A 14,676-nucleotide genomic window follows, 5' to 3' on the forward strand; every position below is an offset into this window, starting at 1 on the left:
TAGTAACTATTTTGGGTGGTATAACCGTCTGTTTTACAAGCAGATGCATTTAAATTCTGAAAAATTCAATTTTTTCAAAATTTTCTCAATTTTGCAATTTTTCACCAATAAACACTGAATATATCGACCAAATTTTACCACGAACATGAAGCCCAATGTGTCACGAGAAAACAGTCTCAGAATCGCTTGGGTAGGTTTAAGCATTCCGACGTTATTACCACATAAAGTGAAATATGTCAGATTTGAAAAATGGGCTCTGAGCCTTAAGGCCCAAACTAGGCTGCGTCCTTAAGGGGTTAAGCGTTTGTGTTCAATTTAACGAGATTCTATGTTTGAAAAAAGTTGATTTATCATATAGTGACATGGATGGACTGCTGCCAAGCCACTTTGTCTACTACAGTGCAATTTCAGCTTTGATCAGCAATATCTGATGATAGTCTGGTTACTAGGGATGCACGGTCTCTACCATAGTGCCATTTCAGCTTTGATCAGCAATAACTGATGATAATCTGGTTACTAGGGATGCACTGCCTCTACCACAGTGCCATTTCAGCTTTGATCAGTAAAATCGGATGATAGTCTGGCTAATAGCAGTGCGTCCCAAACACGCTCAACTTATTCCATATCTCTCATAGAATTCTATTGAATGTGACTGACTGCACTCAAGCAGCCTACTCTTCGCTAGAACGGGGCACCCAACAGTAGGATTGACAAGGTTCACACATTGATGGCATAATCCAGGAATATAAATGCTTAAAAGTACAGAACTTCTTCTAACATTCATGAAGCTGTGTTACTTGGGTATCGAACCCTCATCTTGTGCAGTATGATATATATATGTATATATGTATATATGTATATATATATATATATATATATGTATGTATGTATGTATATTGCCCTTCTCAAACACACAGTGATGTTTTTTGACGATTTCCCTCCTAAATCAAATATTCACGCCACCTTTAATCCTGTCCTTGATTGCAAACTAAGTACAAATCTCCATCATGTGAAACAGACCACTATAAATCAATATTCCTGTCACTAGCAAATTTCTGTGCTAGAGCATTGCTGGTATGGAACCGTAGAATAAAAAATATATTTAACCCATCGCTATGGCTCTGCCCTGCTAATAAGAATTTTGCAGGCTCATAAATCATATTTCTCTTGCTAAGAGCTTTATAACAATGTGCTTTGCCTCTCATATATATTAATGCTCTGTAAATCAGATACTCACAACCAGGAGCTTTATCTGGCTCTATTTTTCGCTTTCACTCATCTCTGGTAATTTACCAGGGCTAAATTGTCTTTTATGTGGTATGGTTATATAGGATGGTTCAACTAAAGGGCTTGATCTTATTTTCTGCAATCTGATTTCCTTAATGGATGATTTCCTGTTTGCTTACTCTGTGCTATATTTGCAGCATAATAAGCCTAGTGGCTGACAAAAGTTTTTTGTTTTGCATCTTTCCAATATACAATATGTGTGAAATAAGCACAAGCGGGGCACATGCATGTTTTGTCTTATAAATCAATTATATATTCCATCATTCGTGGATCACTATTGATCGTTAGAAAATATTTTATTTTTAAAAAAAGCTTCCTAACTCCTGTACGATTACATCGAATGGGCAGGCTTCTCTCATTCGCTTGATTGCGGTGTCACAGAGAGGAAGCGGACTTCATACACATGATTTAGGCCTGTCCTTAGATATCTGATTATTGGAACTCTGAGCTACTTGGTGTTCCATTGCCTCGTTCCCCAGTCCTCTGTCTGTTAGGCATAATGGATGCAGACCATTGCGATCATTATCGCTGTATTTTTTTTATGGCAGACCTTACTTATGGCCAGTAAAGCCATACCTCTTCGCTGGATGACCCCCAGACCTCCAAATTTGCATTTGATGAAACAGCCTGTTAATCAAATTGTACCATTTGAAAATATTGTATTCAAAAATCGAAATTGCCCAACCAAATTTTATTATATTTGGGATGTGTGGGGTAGTTCATCATTAACAAACTTTTCCTCAGCCCTCCTATGGTCTTTAAATTCCACCTGTATTAATGCTTCCCCCTTATACGATATAGGCCGCACCTGATGCTCGCAGCATTCGTAATTATACTAGCACCCAAAATCAAAACTTGACCTTGCTCCTAAAGTCTTATGGAAACTGTCAGTCAGTCTTTCTCTTGCAAGCCCAGTAACTTCGCCTGCATTCAAGTTTCTTGGACAGGAAGTCCGATACCATTGTCAGCCATTTTATCTCCCATAGGGCTCCCCCTCCTTCTCAACTCCTGTTGGCAGTCAGACATAGTTTGTACGGTTGAAAAAAGACACATGTCCATCAAGTTCAACCAAGGGATGGGAAAGGGGAAGTGGGATCCCTTTTAATGTACAGAGACTTACTTGATTAATTACATGCCTGTATAATGGGAAACACAATCTGGTATCATTGGTTTTTTCCATTTGGCTTATATCCAACAAACCAAAATCTTTACTTTAATTTATAGTCCATAAGGTTACCAGCTATAGTTGCCTATCAATAACTCAATAAGACATTTTAGGCTGGTTTCAGACTAGCGCTGCGTTACGGCCAAAAATCCACAGCACGACCTGAACTAACCGCTTCATAGCGCCCATAATTCATCTGAAACCAACCTTTGTTCATGTAATAATGGACTTGGAGATTTTCCAGCTAATGTTTTAGACATTTTAGATTTTATCAGATATGTTTCTTGTTTGAAATAATCAATCAGGCAATATTTATGGCTTGACCTCCATCGTGATAGCCAGAATTACTTACAAGAATTGTTTTTTTCTTCAGCTGAAACTTATGCACATTACAAGCTTGATGTATTTGTATTACATTTGCTTGAGTCCTCTGCCCAAGCTGACTTGAATTTAGCACGAATTTTCTCATTTGGGTATTATGTTGATATTATGTAGGTTCAGAAATAGGCCCTTTTCATACGGCAGGTTGAACACAATTAGCATTTCAGTTGAAGTTAATGAAAACAGCAGCATGCAATTTTCCATCTGAGTAGACCAGACCTAACAGAGCAGGGTCAAGAAGCCAAAGGTTTTTTGCTGGAAAAGGGGACCAGGTGTGTTCATCTCAAGCCAACCCAATCCATAAAGGTTTTGTCTAAAACGATTAATTGTAAATGTGAAATCTAACAGCGGTATTTGAAGTTATTGCTTTTAATGTAGAGATACTGTAGGACACCCATGCTGGTCCTTACTGAACACTATGGATAAGATTAAGGCATTGTTCACTTAACGATTTTTATTTCGGTTTAATTTTTTATGCCCAAAAAGCTCCAGACATATGTTAAATGGAGGTTGTAATTGAATGCCTAACTGGTACGTCACAAGCCTTTCCATAGATTTTCTTCACCTGTCTATTTAACGGATGTTATTCTAGCCTATGGATGATGGATGTCAATGTTAGGCATCCGTTAAAGGCATCGGCTAAAATTACCTTCATTTAATAGATATGTCATGGAAAGCTCATAAAAAGCTCATGATATATCAATTTAGTTGATGCCTGTGAGGGATGTCATACAGTGGCCTCCGTTACTCTTAGGTTACCATGTTAAAAATCGTATACGTTTAACTTGTATGTTTTTTTACTAGACTCCAGGAAATGAAATTGCGTATTCTACTACGCTTTTCCATACTTTTTTTTTTACGGTATACTATTATATACTGGACAGGAGGAGGCCAAAAGGACACTCTTTTGGCCTCCGTCTGACAATGGAGCCCTATAGATACTGTTAGTGTGTACAACGACTTTCCCGACATACACGCTAAATGTAAACAAAAAAAGTGATGTGAACAGGGCCTTTGTAAGGTGCAAAAAAGTCTGTCAAGTTCAAATTTTTATGAGCAATGATCCAAAGGATGATTAAATCAAAACCTCTGTGAGATAGTTGTCTCCGGGTAATTATAGACCAGTAAGCTTAACATCCATCGTAGGGAAAATGTTAGAAGGGCTGTTGAGGGACTATATACAGAAGTATGTGACAAGAAATAGCATTATAAATGACAGCCAGCCAGCCCAGTTTTACTAAGGACAGAAGTTGTCAAACAAACCTGATCTGTTTTTATGAAGAGGTGAGCAGAAGCCAAGACAGAGGGGCCGCTGTGGATATAGTATTTTTGGACTTTGAAAAGGCATTTGACACTGTCCCTCATAGACGTCTAATGGGTAAATTAAGAACTATAGGTTTATAAAGTATAGTTTGTAATTGGATTGAAAATTGGATCAAGGACCGTATCCAGAGAGTTGCGGTCAATGATTCCTACTCTGATTGGTCCCCGGTTATAAGTGGTGTACCCCAGGATTCAGTGCTGGGACCAATATTATTCAACTTATTTATTAATGATATAGAGGATGGGATTAATAGCACTATTTCTATTTTTGCAGATGACACCAAGCTATGTAATATAGTTCAGACTATGGAAGATGTTTGTGAATTGCAAGCTGATTTGGACACACTAAGTGTTTGGGCGTCCACTTGGCAAATGAGGTTTATTCTAAATAAATGTAAAGTTATGCATCTGGGTACCAACAATCTGCATGCATCATGTGTCTTAGAGGGAGCTACACTGGGGGAGTCACTTGTTGAGAAGGATCTGGGTGTACTTGTAAATCATAAACTAAATAACAGCATGCAGTGTCATCAGCTGCTTCTAAGGCCAGCAAGATATTGTGATGTATTAAAAGATGCATGGACTCGTGGGACAGGGATACAATATTACCATTAGTGCGGCCTCATCTAGAATATGCAGTTCAGTTCTGGGCTCCAGTTCATAGAAAGGATGCCCTGGAGTTGGAAAAAATACAAAGAAGAGCAACAAAGCTAATAAGGGTCATGGGGAATCTAAGTTATGAGGAAAGATTAAAAGAATTAAACCTATTTAGCCTTGAAAAGAGATGACTAAGGGGGGACATGATTAACTTATATAAATATATTAATGGCACATACAAAAAATATGGTGAAATCCTGTTCCATGTAAAACCCATCAAAAAACAAGGGGGCACTCCCTCCGTCTGGAGAAAAAAAAGCATCAACCTGCAGAGGCGACAAGCCTTCTTTACTGTGAGAACGGTGAATCTATGGAGTAGTCACCGCAGGAGCTGTCACAGCAGAGACAGTAGATGGCTTTCAAAAGGCTTAGATAATTTCCTAGAACGAAAAATATCAGCTCCTATGTGAATGTGTAGAATTTTTGTTTCATCCCTTCCCTCTTTCCCATCCCTTGGTTGAACTTGATAGACATATGTCTTTTTTTCGACCGTACTACGTAACTATGTAACTCCTAAGGTTTCTTTGGACAATTTTAATTCTGACCCATGTACTTTATAAAGGTTGTTCATCTATAAAATCTTCCCAAAGCTATGTTCACAGAACTTTTGTCCTCTATTGAAAGATGAAAACATTTGTATAAATTCAAAATATACTGAAATATTCTCAAAGCTTTCTGTGAGGCAAACATTTGACAGATTTACATATGGAAACCTATGTGTAATTTAGCATTTTTTCCCCCAAAGCCTTTTACAATGTCACTAACAAATATATTGAAAAGTACAGGTAGTCATGTTGTCTCCTCAGGTCTTTGACGTCTCATATTGCCCATGTAAATTGCCCATTTGTTGAATGTATAACCAATTTGTCTAACAAAGACCTAGATTGTTGATGCCATTTCTTGAACTATAGTCATTTTGCAGTCATCCTCCTCCTACATGTGGGAAGGAAGGCATTGTGGGCGTTTCTGTAAAGGACGGCCCATAATTTTATTGTCCGTTCTGGAAATGTTTGGCCAGAGAGGTAGGTGATGCCCAGTTGTCAGGGATGTGGGGAAAAAAGAGCTATAATTTTAGTAGGAACCATGTAAACCCTGTGTATGACCTTGATGGTAGAATCCTTTGGAGTTAGTTGCCAGCTCCCTGACATACTTGATACCAATTTTCCTTATAGTAATTCCCAGATCCAGTTCCCATTGCTGCATATAAGCAAGCTTGTAAACGGCTATTGATAGCATCGTACATGAGGGCTAGGAAACCATTCCTGTTGGGAGAGTATAGGCTTATTGAGATATTATTGGTAAGCATCGACACATAATGAAAGATTTGTTGCATCCTCCAAAATTCTCCTGGGGGAAGAGTATGTTGAGCACAAAAGTTTTTTAAGGACAGGGGTTTGTTGTGAATAAGAAAATCTTTACATTTTGTAAGTTTAGTGCCTATCCACCAGTGGAAGGAGGCAGGATCCTGACCCGAAAAAAAATCGGGATTATGAAAAAGAAGCCAAGCATAACACACAGAGATTGCCGTTTGAGAGATACCGAGACACTGAAACTTGACCATAGGAGAGAAGAACAGGAGAGTGGGTGTTTTAGGGCCGCCTTATTTAGGTTATTTTTTAATGTGGTTGGATCTTTATCCAGTGTCGACGGCAAATAACGAGAAGATAGACCAGTCACTCTTAATCTCTGTGTTTCTCATGTTCATTGACATTTAGGTGGAGATCATTTGGTAGTATTAAACTGTTTTACTTAATTAAATCACTTACAAAGTCAATTTACACCCCCGAACAATCTCACATCTCAGGTGCTGACATTTCATTTCTTGTCATCCGTTCACTTGTATCACTGTGCGCGCTAGATTTATTCAGTGTAGAAGATTTCTCTCCGTCTCTGGCACAATCGGCTTATTTTTCTGTTTCCGTATGACATGCAGTTTGAGATTAGCTTTCCAAATAGCAGGTATTACATTTTTGATTTAAGGCTATGCACATTACCGTGACAAAGTATTCACCACTTTCCATGTTTCTCTATTATGTGTACACTAGATGTTGCTAAATTTATGACCAGATATAGAGAACTGATTCTTTAATATAGGCAAACAATCATTTTCATTTATTTCCCAAAGAAATTTACACGGCACAAATGTGGAAATGTAATTCTCCGAACCCTAAATTGCAATAAAAGGGGTGATTCACTTTTACCATCAGAATCAAGTGGCCAGAACAAAGATTCAACAAGTTTACCTTCTATTAGAGTAGTGGACAGTCCCTGGAGTGGCCGGCCTTACAATCTTTCTCCAAATGATCAGTGTAAATTTATCCAAGAAGTTGTGCGTTGCAGTACAAGATTTCAGATTGTCAGTAAGGGAATCTGCTGGAAATGTAAAGAAATGTACGCTCATGGCTTCTGAAGTCTCTCCGGTTTGGTTTGGAAATTTTCCTGTTCTCTGAGATTTCAAGAAAGCGAAAGTTTGGTTTCAGTGATTGTAGCCAGTTTGACTATATGTGAGCACATTCTTTATTATACAGGGGTAACTTTATTCAATAAACCAGATAAAAATTGAAGAGCTGTTACGTGTTCACACATTTTCTCCATATCTAGTATTCGTTTTATCAGCATTCATTGTGATGATATGAGACAACGAGATGGATTGAGTACACACACACACACACAGTATAAACTATTTCCCATAATATGCATTTTCTCATACAACTTTTTTTTGTTATTAATCAAATAGAACTATTTTTTGGATGGAAGATCCCCTGGGCTGATCTCTCTGCTTAAAATGTGATTATACTAGGATTTGGTGGCCATTTACATTAAATTTTGAAAGTAAAACGTTTGCATAATTGACTGCTATATAGAACAAATTATGACATAACACCCACATGCGTTGTTTTCTCACACTCCCGTGACACTGTTTCATCGCTATAATTTTACAGTTTGCCAAAAATGTGTGTACTGTCTCATTGCTTATGCATGTACTGTTAGATGTCTCTTCCAGTAAACTACATTGCTGCTAGGAAAAGCACTTCCAGCTTATAAGCAGACAACGTGTTGACACTAAAATAGAGGCCTCCCTCCAGCCCCCATTCTATAGGCTGCTCTCCATCCACCCCGTTGAGTTTTTGTTAGGATTACAATGCTATCAACCTCTGACGTCTCCTTCAGGGCCTATGCCTGATGTGGCAGCGCTAATGGCTGTTGGCATGAGTGGGGCCATCTTTGACTAGTATGTACATTTTCCATCTTCCTTTTTTATTTGTAATGTATTGTTTCTTTCTTTCAACCCTTTCATTGCTAATCTAACAGCATATCACATGAGTAAGGGTTTCACAAAGTTTATGTACGGTACGTGAGTTATCGGCTCACCTCCATTAAACCCAGTTGTATCCTTGAAACTATTAGTAGCGGAAGGAAATGTGCAGCATTCTGTTTTACAACGTGTAGTGAAGTCTGCTTTAATGCATGTCTATAGTAGTCACTTGAGCGTTGTAAATAATAATACCTGGAATTAATTATCCGTGCTATGGAAGAATGTGGATTCTTTCAAGGGAATCTCTAACTTTGAAAATGCAGTCCGATCTACATGTTATAGAGTAGAAGGTGTGGTAAAAGATTCAGTATAACTTGTAGTTTATTGATCTAAGTCTCAGCTCATTCTGGGCTTAGGAGTCCACCCATTGGACTCCTAAGTACAGATTGAGTAGCGATCTAAATGAATATACTGTATATAAGTTACACTGAACTTTTTCATGAAGAACTATATAATAATCTGCTCCGCTCCTCCTGCTCTATAACATTCTGCCTGAAGATCGGACTGCATTTTCACTGTGACAAGTTCACTTAAGCTGTGCTAAAATAATTCTATAGAAGTATAATAACTTGACTTAGCCATGTTTTCTATCTATCACTTGTCATTTTCCAATTTCATGGTATAGCCATGGTACCTAGCAACAGCCAGACTTCCTGTATTTGTGACCACCATTTCATTACATTAACCCCTTAATGACCGGGCCATTTTGCACGTTAATGACCAAGGATTATTTTTGTTTTTTCACGGTCGCATTCCAAGAGTCGTAACTTTTTTTTTTATTCCGTCGACATAGCCGTATAAGGGCTTGTTTTTTGCGGGACGAGTTGTATTTCGTAATTGTACCATTTTTAGATGCTTACAATATATCGATTAACTTTTATTAACTTTATTTTAGGAGTGAATTGAAAATAAGCAGCTATTCCAGCATTCATTTTCACGTTATAAATTTACGCCGTTTACTATGCAGCGTAAATAACATGTTAACTTTATTCTATGGGTCGGCACGATTAGGGGGATACCAAATATGTAGAGGTTTTATAGGTTTTCCTACGCTTGCACAATAAAAAGCCTTTTAGAAAAAAATTACTTGTTTTTGCATCGCCGCATACCAAAAGCCATAATTTTTTTATTTTTCCGTCGATGTGGCCGTATGTGGGCTTGATTTTTGCGGGCCAATGTGTAGTTTTCATTGGTACTATTTTGGGGTACATAGGACTTATAGATTAACTTTTATTTTATTTTTTTATGGGGGGAATGGGAGAAAAGAGAGAATTTTGCCGTTGTTTTTTGCGTTTTCTTTGGACGCCGTTCATCCGGCAGTTTAATTAATGTGTTCATTTTATTGGTCAAGTTGTTACGATCGCGGGGATACCATATATGTGTATGTGTTATTTGTTTTGACACTTTTACTAAATAAAACCACTTTTTGGGCAAAAAAGTAGTTTTATTTGATTTTGACTGTAATTTTTTTTATTTATTTTTTTCACAAACTTTCTTTAACTGATTTGACATTTTTTTTTAAGTCCCACCAGGGGACTTCACTAAGCGATTTGCTGATCGCATATATAATGCTTTTGGTGTACTTAGTATACCAAAGCATTATTACCTGTCAGTGTAAATCTGACAGGCAATCTATAAGGTCATGCCTCCGGCATCGCCTAACAGGCATTTGCTGAAGACAGACTTGGGTGTCTTTGTTAGGCCCCCGGCTGTCATAGAAACCCGACGGCGACCTGCTGTTTCTTTGCGGGGGCGCCGATGGGGTGACAGAGGGAGCTCCCTCCCTCTGTCAAACACATTAGATGTTGCTGTCACTATTGACAGCGGTATTTAATGGGTTATACTGCCGGAATCGGAGTGCGCTTCGATTTCGGCAGTTGCAGCAGGAGCCAGGCTGTTTGTAACAGCCGTGCTCCTGCCGCTGATCGTGTGGGTACAGTGTCAGTACCTACGCCATCACAGGACAGATATATCCATCCTCCTGCGCGAACTAGCAGCTGCTGAGGACGGATATATCCGTCCTTCGGCGTTAAGGAGTTAAGCAAGATTTCACAGAAAGTTGCATCTGCCTCTGCATGTTAAAAAGTCTTGTTTAAAGGGAACCTGTCACCAGCATTTCACCTATTAAACCAGCAATACCTGGTGGTAGTGGGCGAAATATCATTTCTATATAACCTATAATTGTCTTCTAAGTAGGATCTGTACCTTTTTAGTATTCAGTTTTTTGTGTTCCTGCCCTTTATGCTAATGAGCAGAAGAGTCATATCTTAGTTTGAAAAGAGTCATATCTTCATTCATCAAGCCTTTCCGAGTTAACCCCGCCTCCTTACTTTTGAATGACAGCATTCATGGTGGGCCATTTTTCGGCGGTGGGCGGGCATAAGAAGAGGAACAAACGAGACTGCCGAATTATTACCATAAAAGGCGCAAAATGTTTGCAGACCGTTATTTAAGGTCAGAGGGGATAACGGCAATTAACTTAACAGCAGCGGCCAGTGAGGGGTGAGTAGAGTTTAATAGGTGAAATGCTGGTGACAGGTTCCCTTTAAGGTCTGCACAAAAATAATATTGATTCAAGATGAAAAAATTGCCAGAAAATGGGTGGTCGAAAGATTGTATGTTATGTGCCATCGGTATACTTGAGGGAGGATTTAGCGAGATGTTGGGCATCAAATGGAAATCGGCTTTAGCTCTCCCACGTATGTATTCATCCCAATTTAGTCCTCTCCTTCTTTGGAAATGCAAGAATAGTAAATATTAGTTGTATTATGTCACCTATATAATTATATATGCAAAAAAAATGTAGCCTCTACCACATGTTATATTCCACATGAGTATTACTAAAGATTTATTAGTAACGGAAAGAGTTGTCTTCTACACCCTATGGCTCGGTAAAATCATAGAAATCATGGATTTCTATGTGAGTAGCCTCCTTCACTTCTTTGTCTTGTCCGAAGCAGAACAGGTAAGAGACTAAAGTATGGCATGTGTTCATTATGCGGGTTATTTTATGTTGAACTCGGTAGGCTAAATTGACAAATAAGAATTCTTCCAGCTGAATACTCTGTCCCTAGGCTTGTGCAAAGGTATCTTGTCGAATTCACAATCTTGGGTAATAAGTATAAAGTTCCTGAAATAAAGGTTATTTCTTTTCCTTAATTTTTAATCCCTTAATGACCGGCCTGAACATTTTTTTGTTTTTTTCCCTCTGCCTTTCAGCAGCCATAACTTTTTTTATTTTTTCATTGATGTGACTATATGAGACCTAGTTTTATGCAGGACAAATTTAAATTATTGTTCTACACAGCTTGGGGGCACATAAAAATATTGTATGGGAAGAGGGGAGGGGAAATGGAAACTAGAGGTGCAAAAGATTTTTCTAGTATACCGTTGCTTTAAGGCAAACGAAAAGAGACCCACATCAAAATAAAGAGAAACAATGTCATCAGTCCTGTATTTGACCTTCATCAAAGTGGTGTAACAAAGTGTCCCAGAGCACATTAAAGGAGTGATATCTGTTTTGTCTAAAGTAGAATAGTTTTTTTTATTTTTATACAGACCAGGCTTTCATGGTAAGGGACGTGGAGGATTTTCAAGTTTTGGCTAATAAGGTGTTTAACCAAAAGCAAAGTGTGACACACTAGGAGTCTGAATGATTTCGGTCGGTAGCCTCTCGACTCCCACCGATTTACAGTGCCAGAGCTGGATCTGGGGGCCAAAGGTAGGCCTGTAATGATCGATATTCGGTTAAATACTGCCTACAAGAAGGCAGCTAAGGTATGGCATTCTCAAAATATGTGATACAAAGTGCCCACATAACTACATAGTCTTCAACGTAAGTTGGAAGCACTCGGATATACTCATACCAGCTTAGATGGAGTGTAGTACCACCTCAGTTTATGGTAAACCACCAGTAAATTTGCACACAGGGAAAAATTCAGTCCATTTAAGAGCCCTAGCCCTCTGGCCAATAGGGAAGGTCCTCTGAAGGTCACTTTCCCACGTAGGAAATAGAGCCTGTTTGGAAATCTCCACATCTTTGTTCAGCACCTCATAGATATTCCCTAAAGTAATTATTATTTATTGCTGTGTGTCATAATCTGCAACTGTTGAAAAACCATGCAGCTCTGATTTTGGGTTCAAGTTGCCCTTTTTGTGAAACTGTGATTTTTGTCAGTTGATCCATATAAATGTTTCTAGTATATGACCACACATTGTACACAGGAACAAACTATGGACATCATTGTGTACTTCAGTTAATCATCCTCCATGAGGCCCTTTGTACCAGTGATTCTTTGTCACCCATATGATCTGTATAAAATGTCTATATCAAAATATACCGTTTGCTTTGTTAGATGAGAAATTACTGGTTAAAGTTCCCTGTTTTCACCAGGTTTTAAAAAAAGAAAAAAAAATTAATAAATTGATCCATCAAGTAGAATAATATTTTTGTATTTTCTTGTAGTGTTGACTTGGTTCATGCTCAGATCCATGTTGCAGAAGGAAGAAGCTTGCCGGAACTTGGCCTGAAGCAGGAAAATATCCGTATTAATGGCTGCGCTATACAGTGCAGGGTCACTACTGAAGATCCTGCCCGTGGGTTCCAGCCCGACACTGGCAGAATTGAGGTAAGGACTTTCCTTTGTTACAAAGCTCCTTATCACTAAGAGTTAAGGTACTTTTACACCGCCCCATTTTGGCCAGTACAACGAGCGCCAATCAACGAGATAGTTCGTTGATCGGCGTTCATTTGCTCCTTTCACAAGGAGCTAGTATGTGGATGAGCGCTCTTTACTCCGATCGCCTGTCCTTATACATTTGTATCAATCATGTCGGCAACACGTCCCCTTGTTTACACAGAGAGATGTGCTGCCGACAATGATAATATTTTTCACGTTTAAAACGATATGATCTGCAGATGAACCAACGTTTTCTCGTTCATCTGCTGATCACTGCCCTGTTTACACAGGGCAATTATCTGGCATTCTTTGAGCGCTCTTTGAATGCTCTTTTGTCCGATAATTGGCCAGTGTAAAAGGCCCTTTACGCTATACGTCTATAGTGATTTTCTTTGGTATAAGATCACTAACTAAAAGAATTAAGATTTGTGCATTGCAACTATAGAAATGACAGATCTCTGGTTGAAAGGTTAGTTGGTTTCAAAGAAGAATCTGGGGATCTGCTTTTTTTTCTTCCAGAAACAGTGCACCCTTTTTCATGGACGGTTTCTGGTATTGTTACTCAAGACCATTAATATATTTGAGTGCTAAAACTGTCATAAAGGTAAAGCTCTATTTGGTGAACATGTATAAGATGAGGGAAAAATTATACCAACTTTTATTTTTTTGAATAAGAGGGCATTGCAATACTATGTTTGAAAATAATGTTGTACCGCCCTCCCTACAGAGCCAGCTAAACGGAGCGCCGTTGCTTGTACAATTTGCAGTAGGTCTCAAGTCCCTTACATGGCTCCCTCCCTCACAATGTGTGCAATGTACGGGACGCTCGCACATTGCACAGAAAGGCTTTGCCCGCTGCATCCATGTCACATATACGGCTGCATGACACGGCTGCAAAAATGAAAGCCTAAGCCGCACCAAAAAGCCTCGCTGTGCAATTTACGGGTGTCCTGTACATTGTACGGACTGTCGGGTGACCATGTATGGACTTGAGCACCGCTGCAAAGTTTACATTCAGTGGCGCTCAATTCAGCAGGCGCCAGAGGGTGTTTTTCTTTTTTTATTTTATGTTTTTCAAACATTGTATAGTGAAGCCCTCTTCTTCATGAATAAGAGGGCTGAAAAAAACCAACAACTGTAGATATACTCTGGAGAACCCCTTTAATCCCTGTGTTTTCTTCAAGATTTTTATAAGAATGTTTGCTTCGGGAACTACAGAAAAACCTGCAGACAGACAAATCATTTAGACAAGTTTATTTCTCGCTTGTGTTTTTTTTAAATAATAACTTTGGAGTTCTGCGTTTTTGATTCATTAATCATCATACTTTACAAAAATAAGTTTTAAAATACCAAATGTCGTATGTAAATGTAAAGCGGTTACTCGGTTTGGAAGCGTCCGACGTTAGGTCTGTAACTTAACCCATCTTTCCCTGATTGACATGGATGACGCCTCTTGCAGTAAACCGGCACATGAGCATTAAGAACTCCCTGTTTGGAGCAGAGGCTTTAATTCCCTGCTGACCATGCGCCGCTCCTGATTTTGAGAAGACTGTGGATGACACGGGAGGCATCATATTTGTTGATCAGGGAAAGATGGGCTGGGTAAGAGATTAAAAGGCCGGACACTTCTGAGCTAAGTAAACGCCCAGCGGACGGTTCCAGGCTTATTTACATACGACACAGGAAAATTTAATATTTTTTTTTTGTAAGTTATGCTGTGCTACGGGAGAAAAGCAGGCACGCATGCGTACTTTACATGACCTACAGCATGGTGGGACCACTTTTAGTGGGTAGAAACTGATGACCAAAATGTGTTAATGGATGCTAACTAATACTTATAATGCCAGCTTTAGAAATAACAACAAATA

The 14,676-nt window shown here is 38.8% G+C and overlaps 1 protein-coding gene across 2 annotated transcripts in view; it reads left to right on the forward strand.

The window, feature by feature from the left end:
- Positions 1-14,676, forward strand: part of PC (pyruvate carboxylase) — a 417,282-nt gene that overhangs the window by 190,296 nt on the left and 212,310 nt on the right. For both annotated transcript variants that reach the window (XM_075837394.1, XM_075837395.1), the window contains exon 9: positions 12,595-12,757. In XM_075837394.1, coding sequence (XP_075693509.1) covers positions 12,595-12,757 — 163 coding nt within the window. The remainder of the gene's footprint in view (positions 1-12,594; positions 12,758-14,676) is intronic.

The sequence above is a fragment of the Rhinoderma darwinii genome, chromosome 9, assembly GCF_050947455.1.
Source record: "Rhinoderma darwinii isolate aRhiDar2 chromosome 9, aRhiDar2.hap1, whole genome shotgun sequence".
In the NCBI taxonomy this organism is placed as follows: Eukaryota; Metazoa; Chordata; class Amphibia; order Anura; family Rhinodermatidae; genus Rhinoderma; species Rhinoderma darwinii.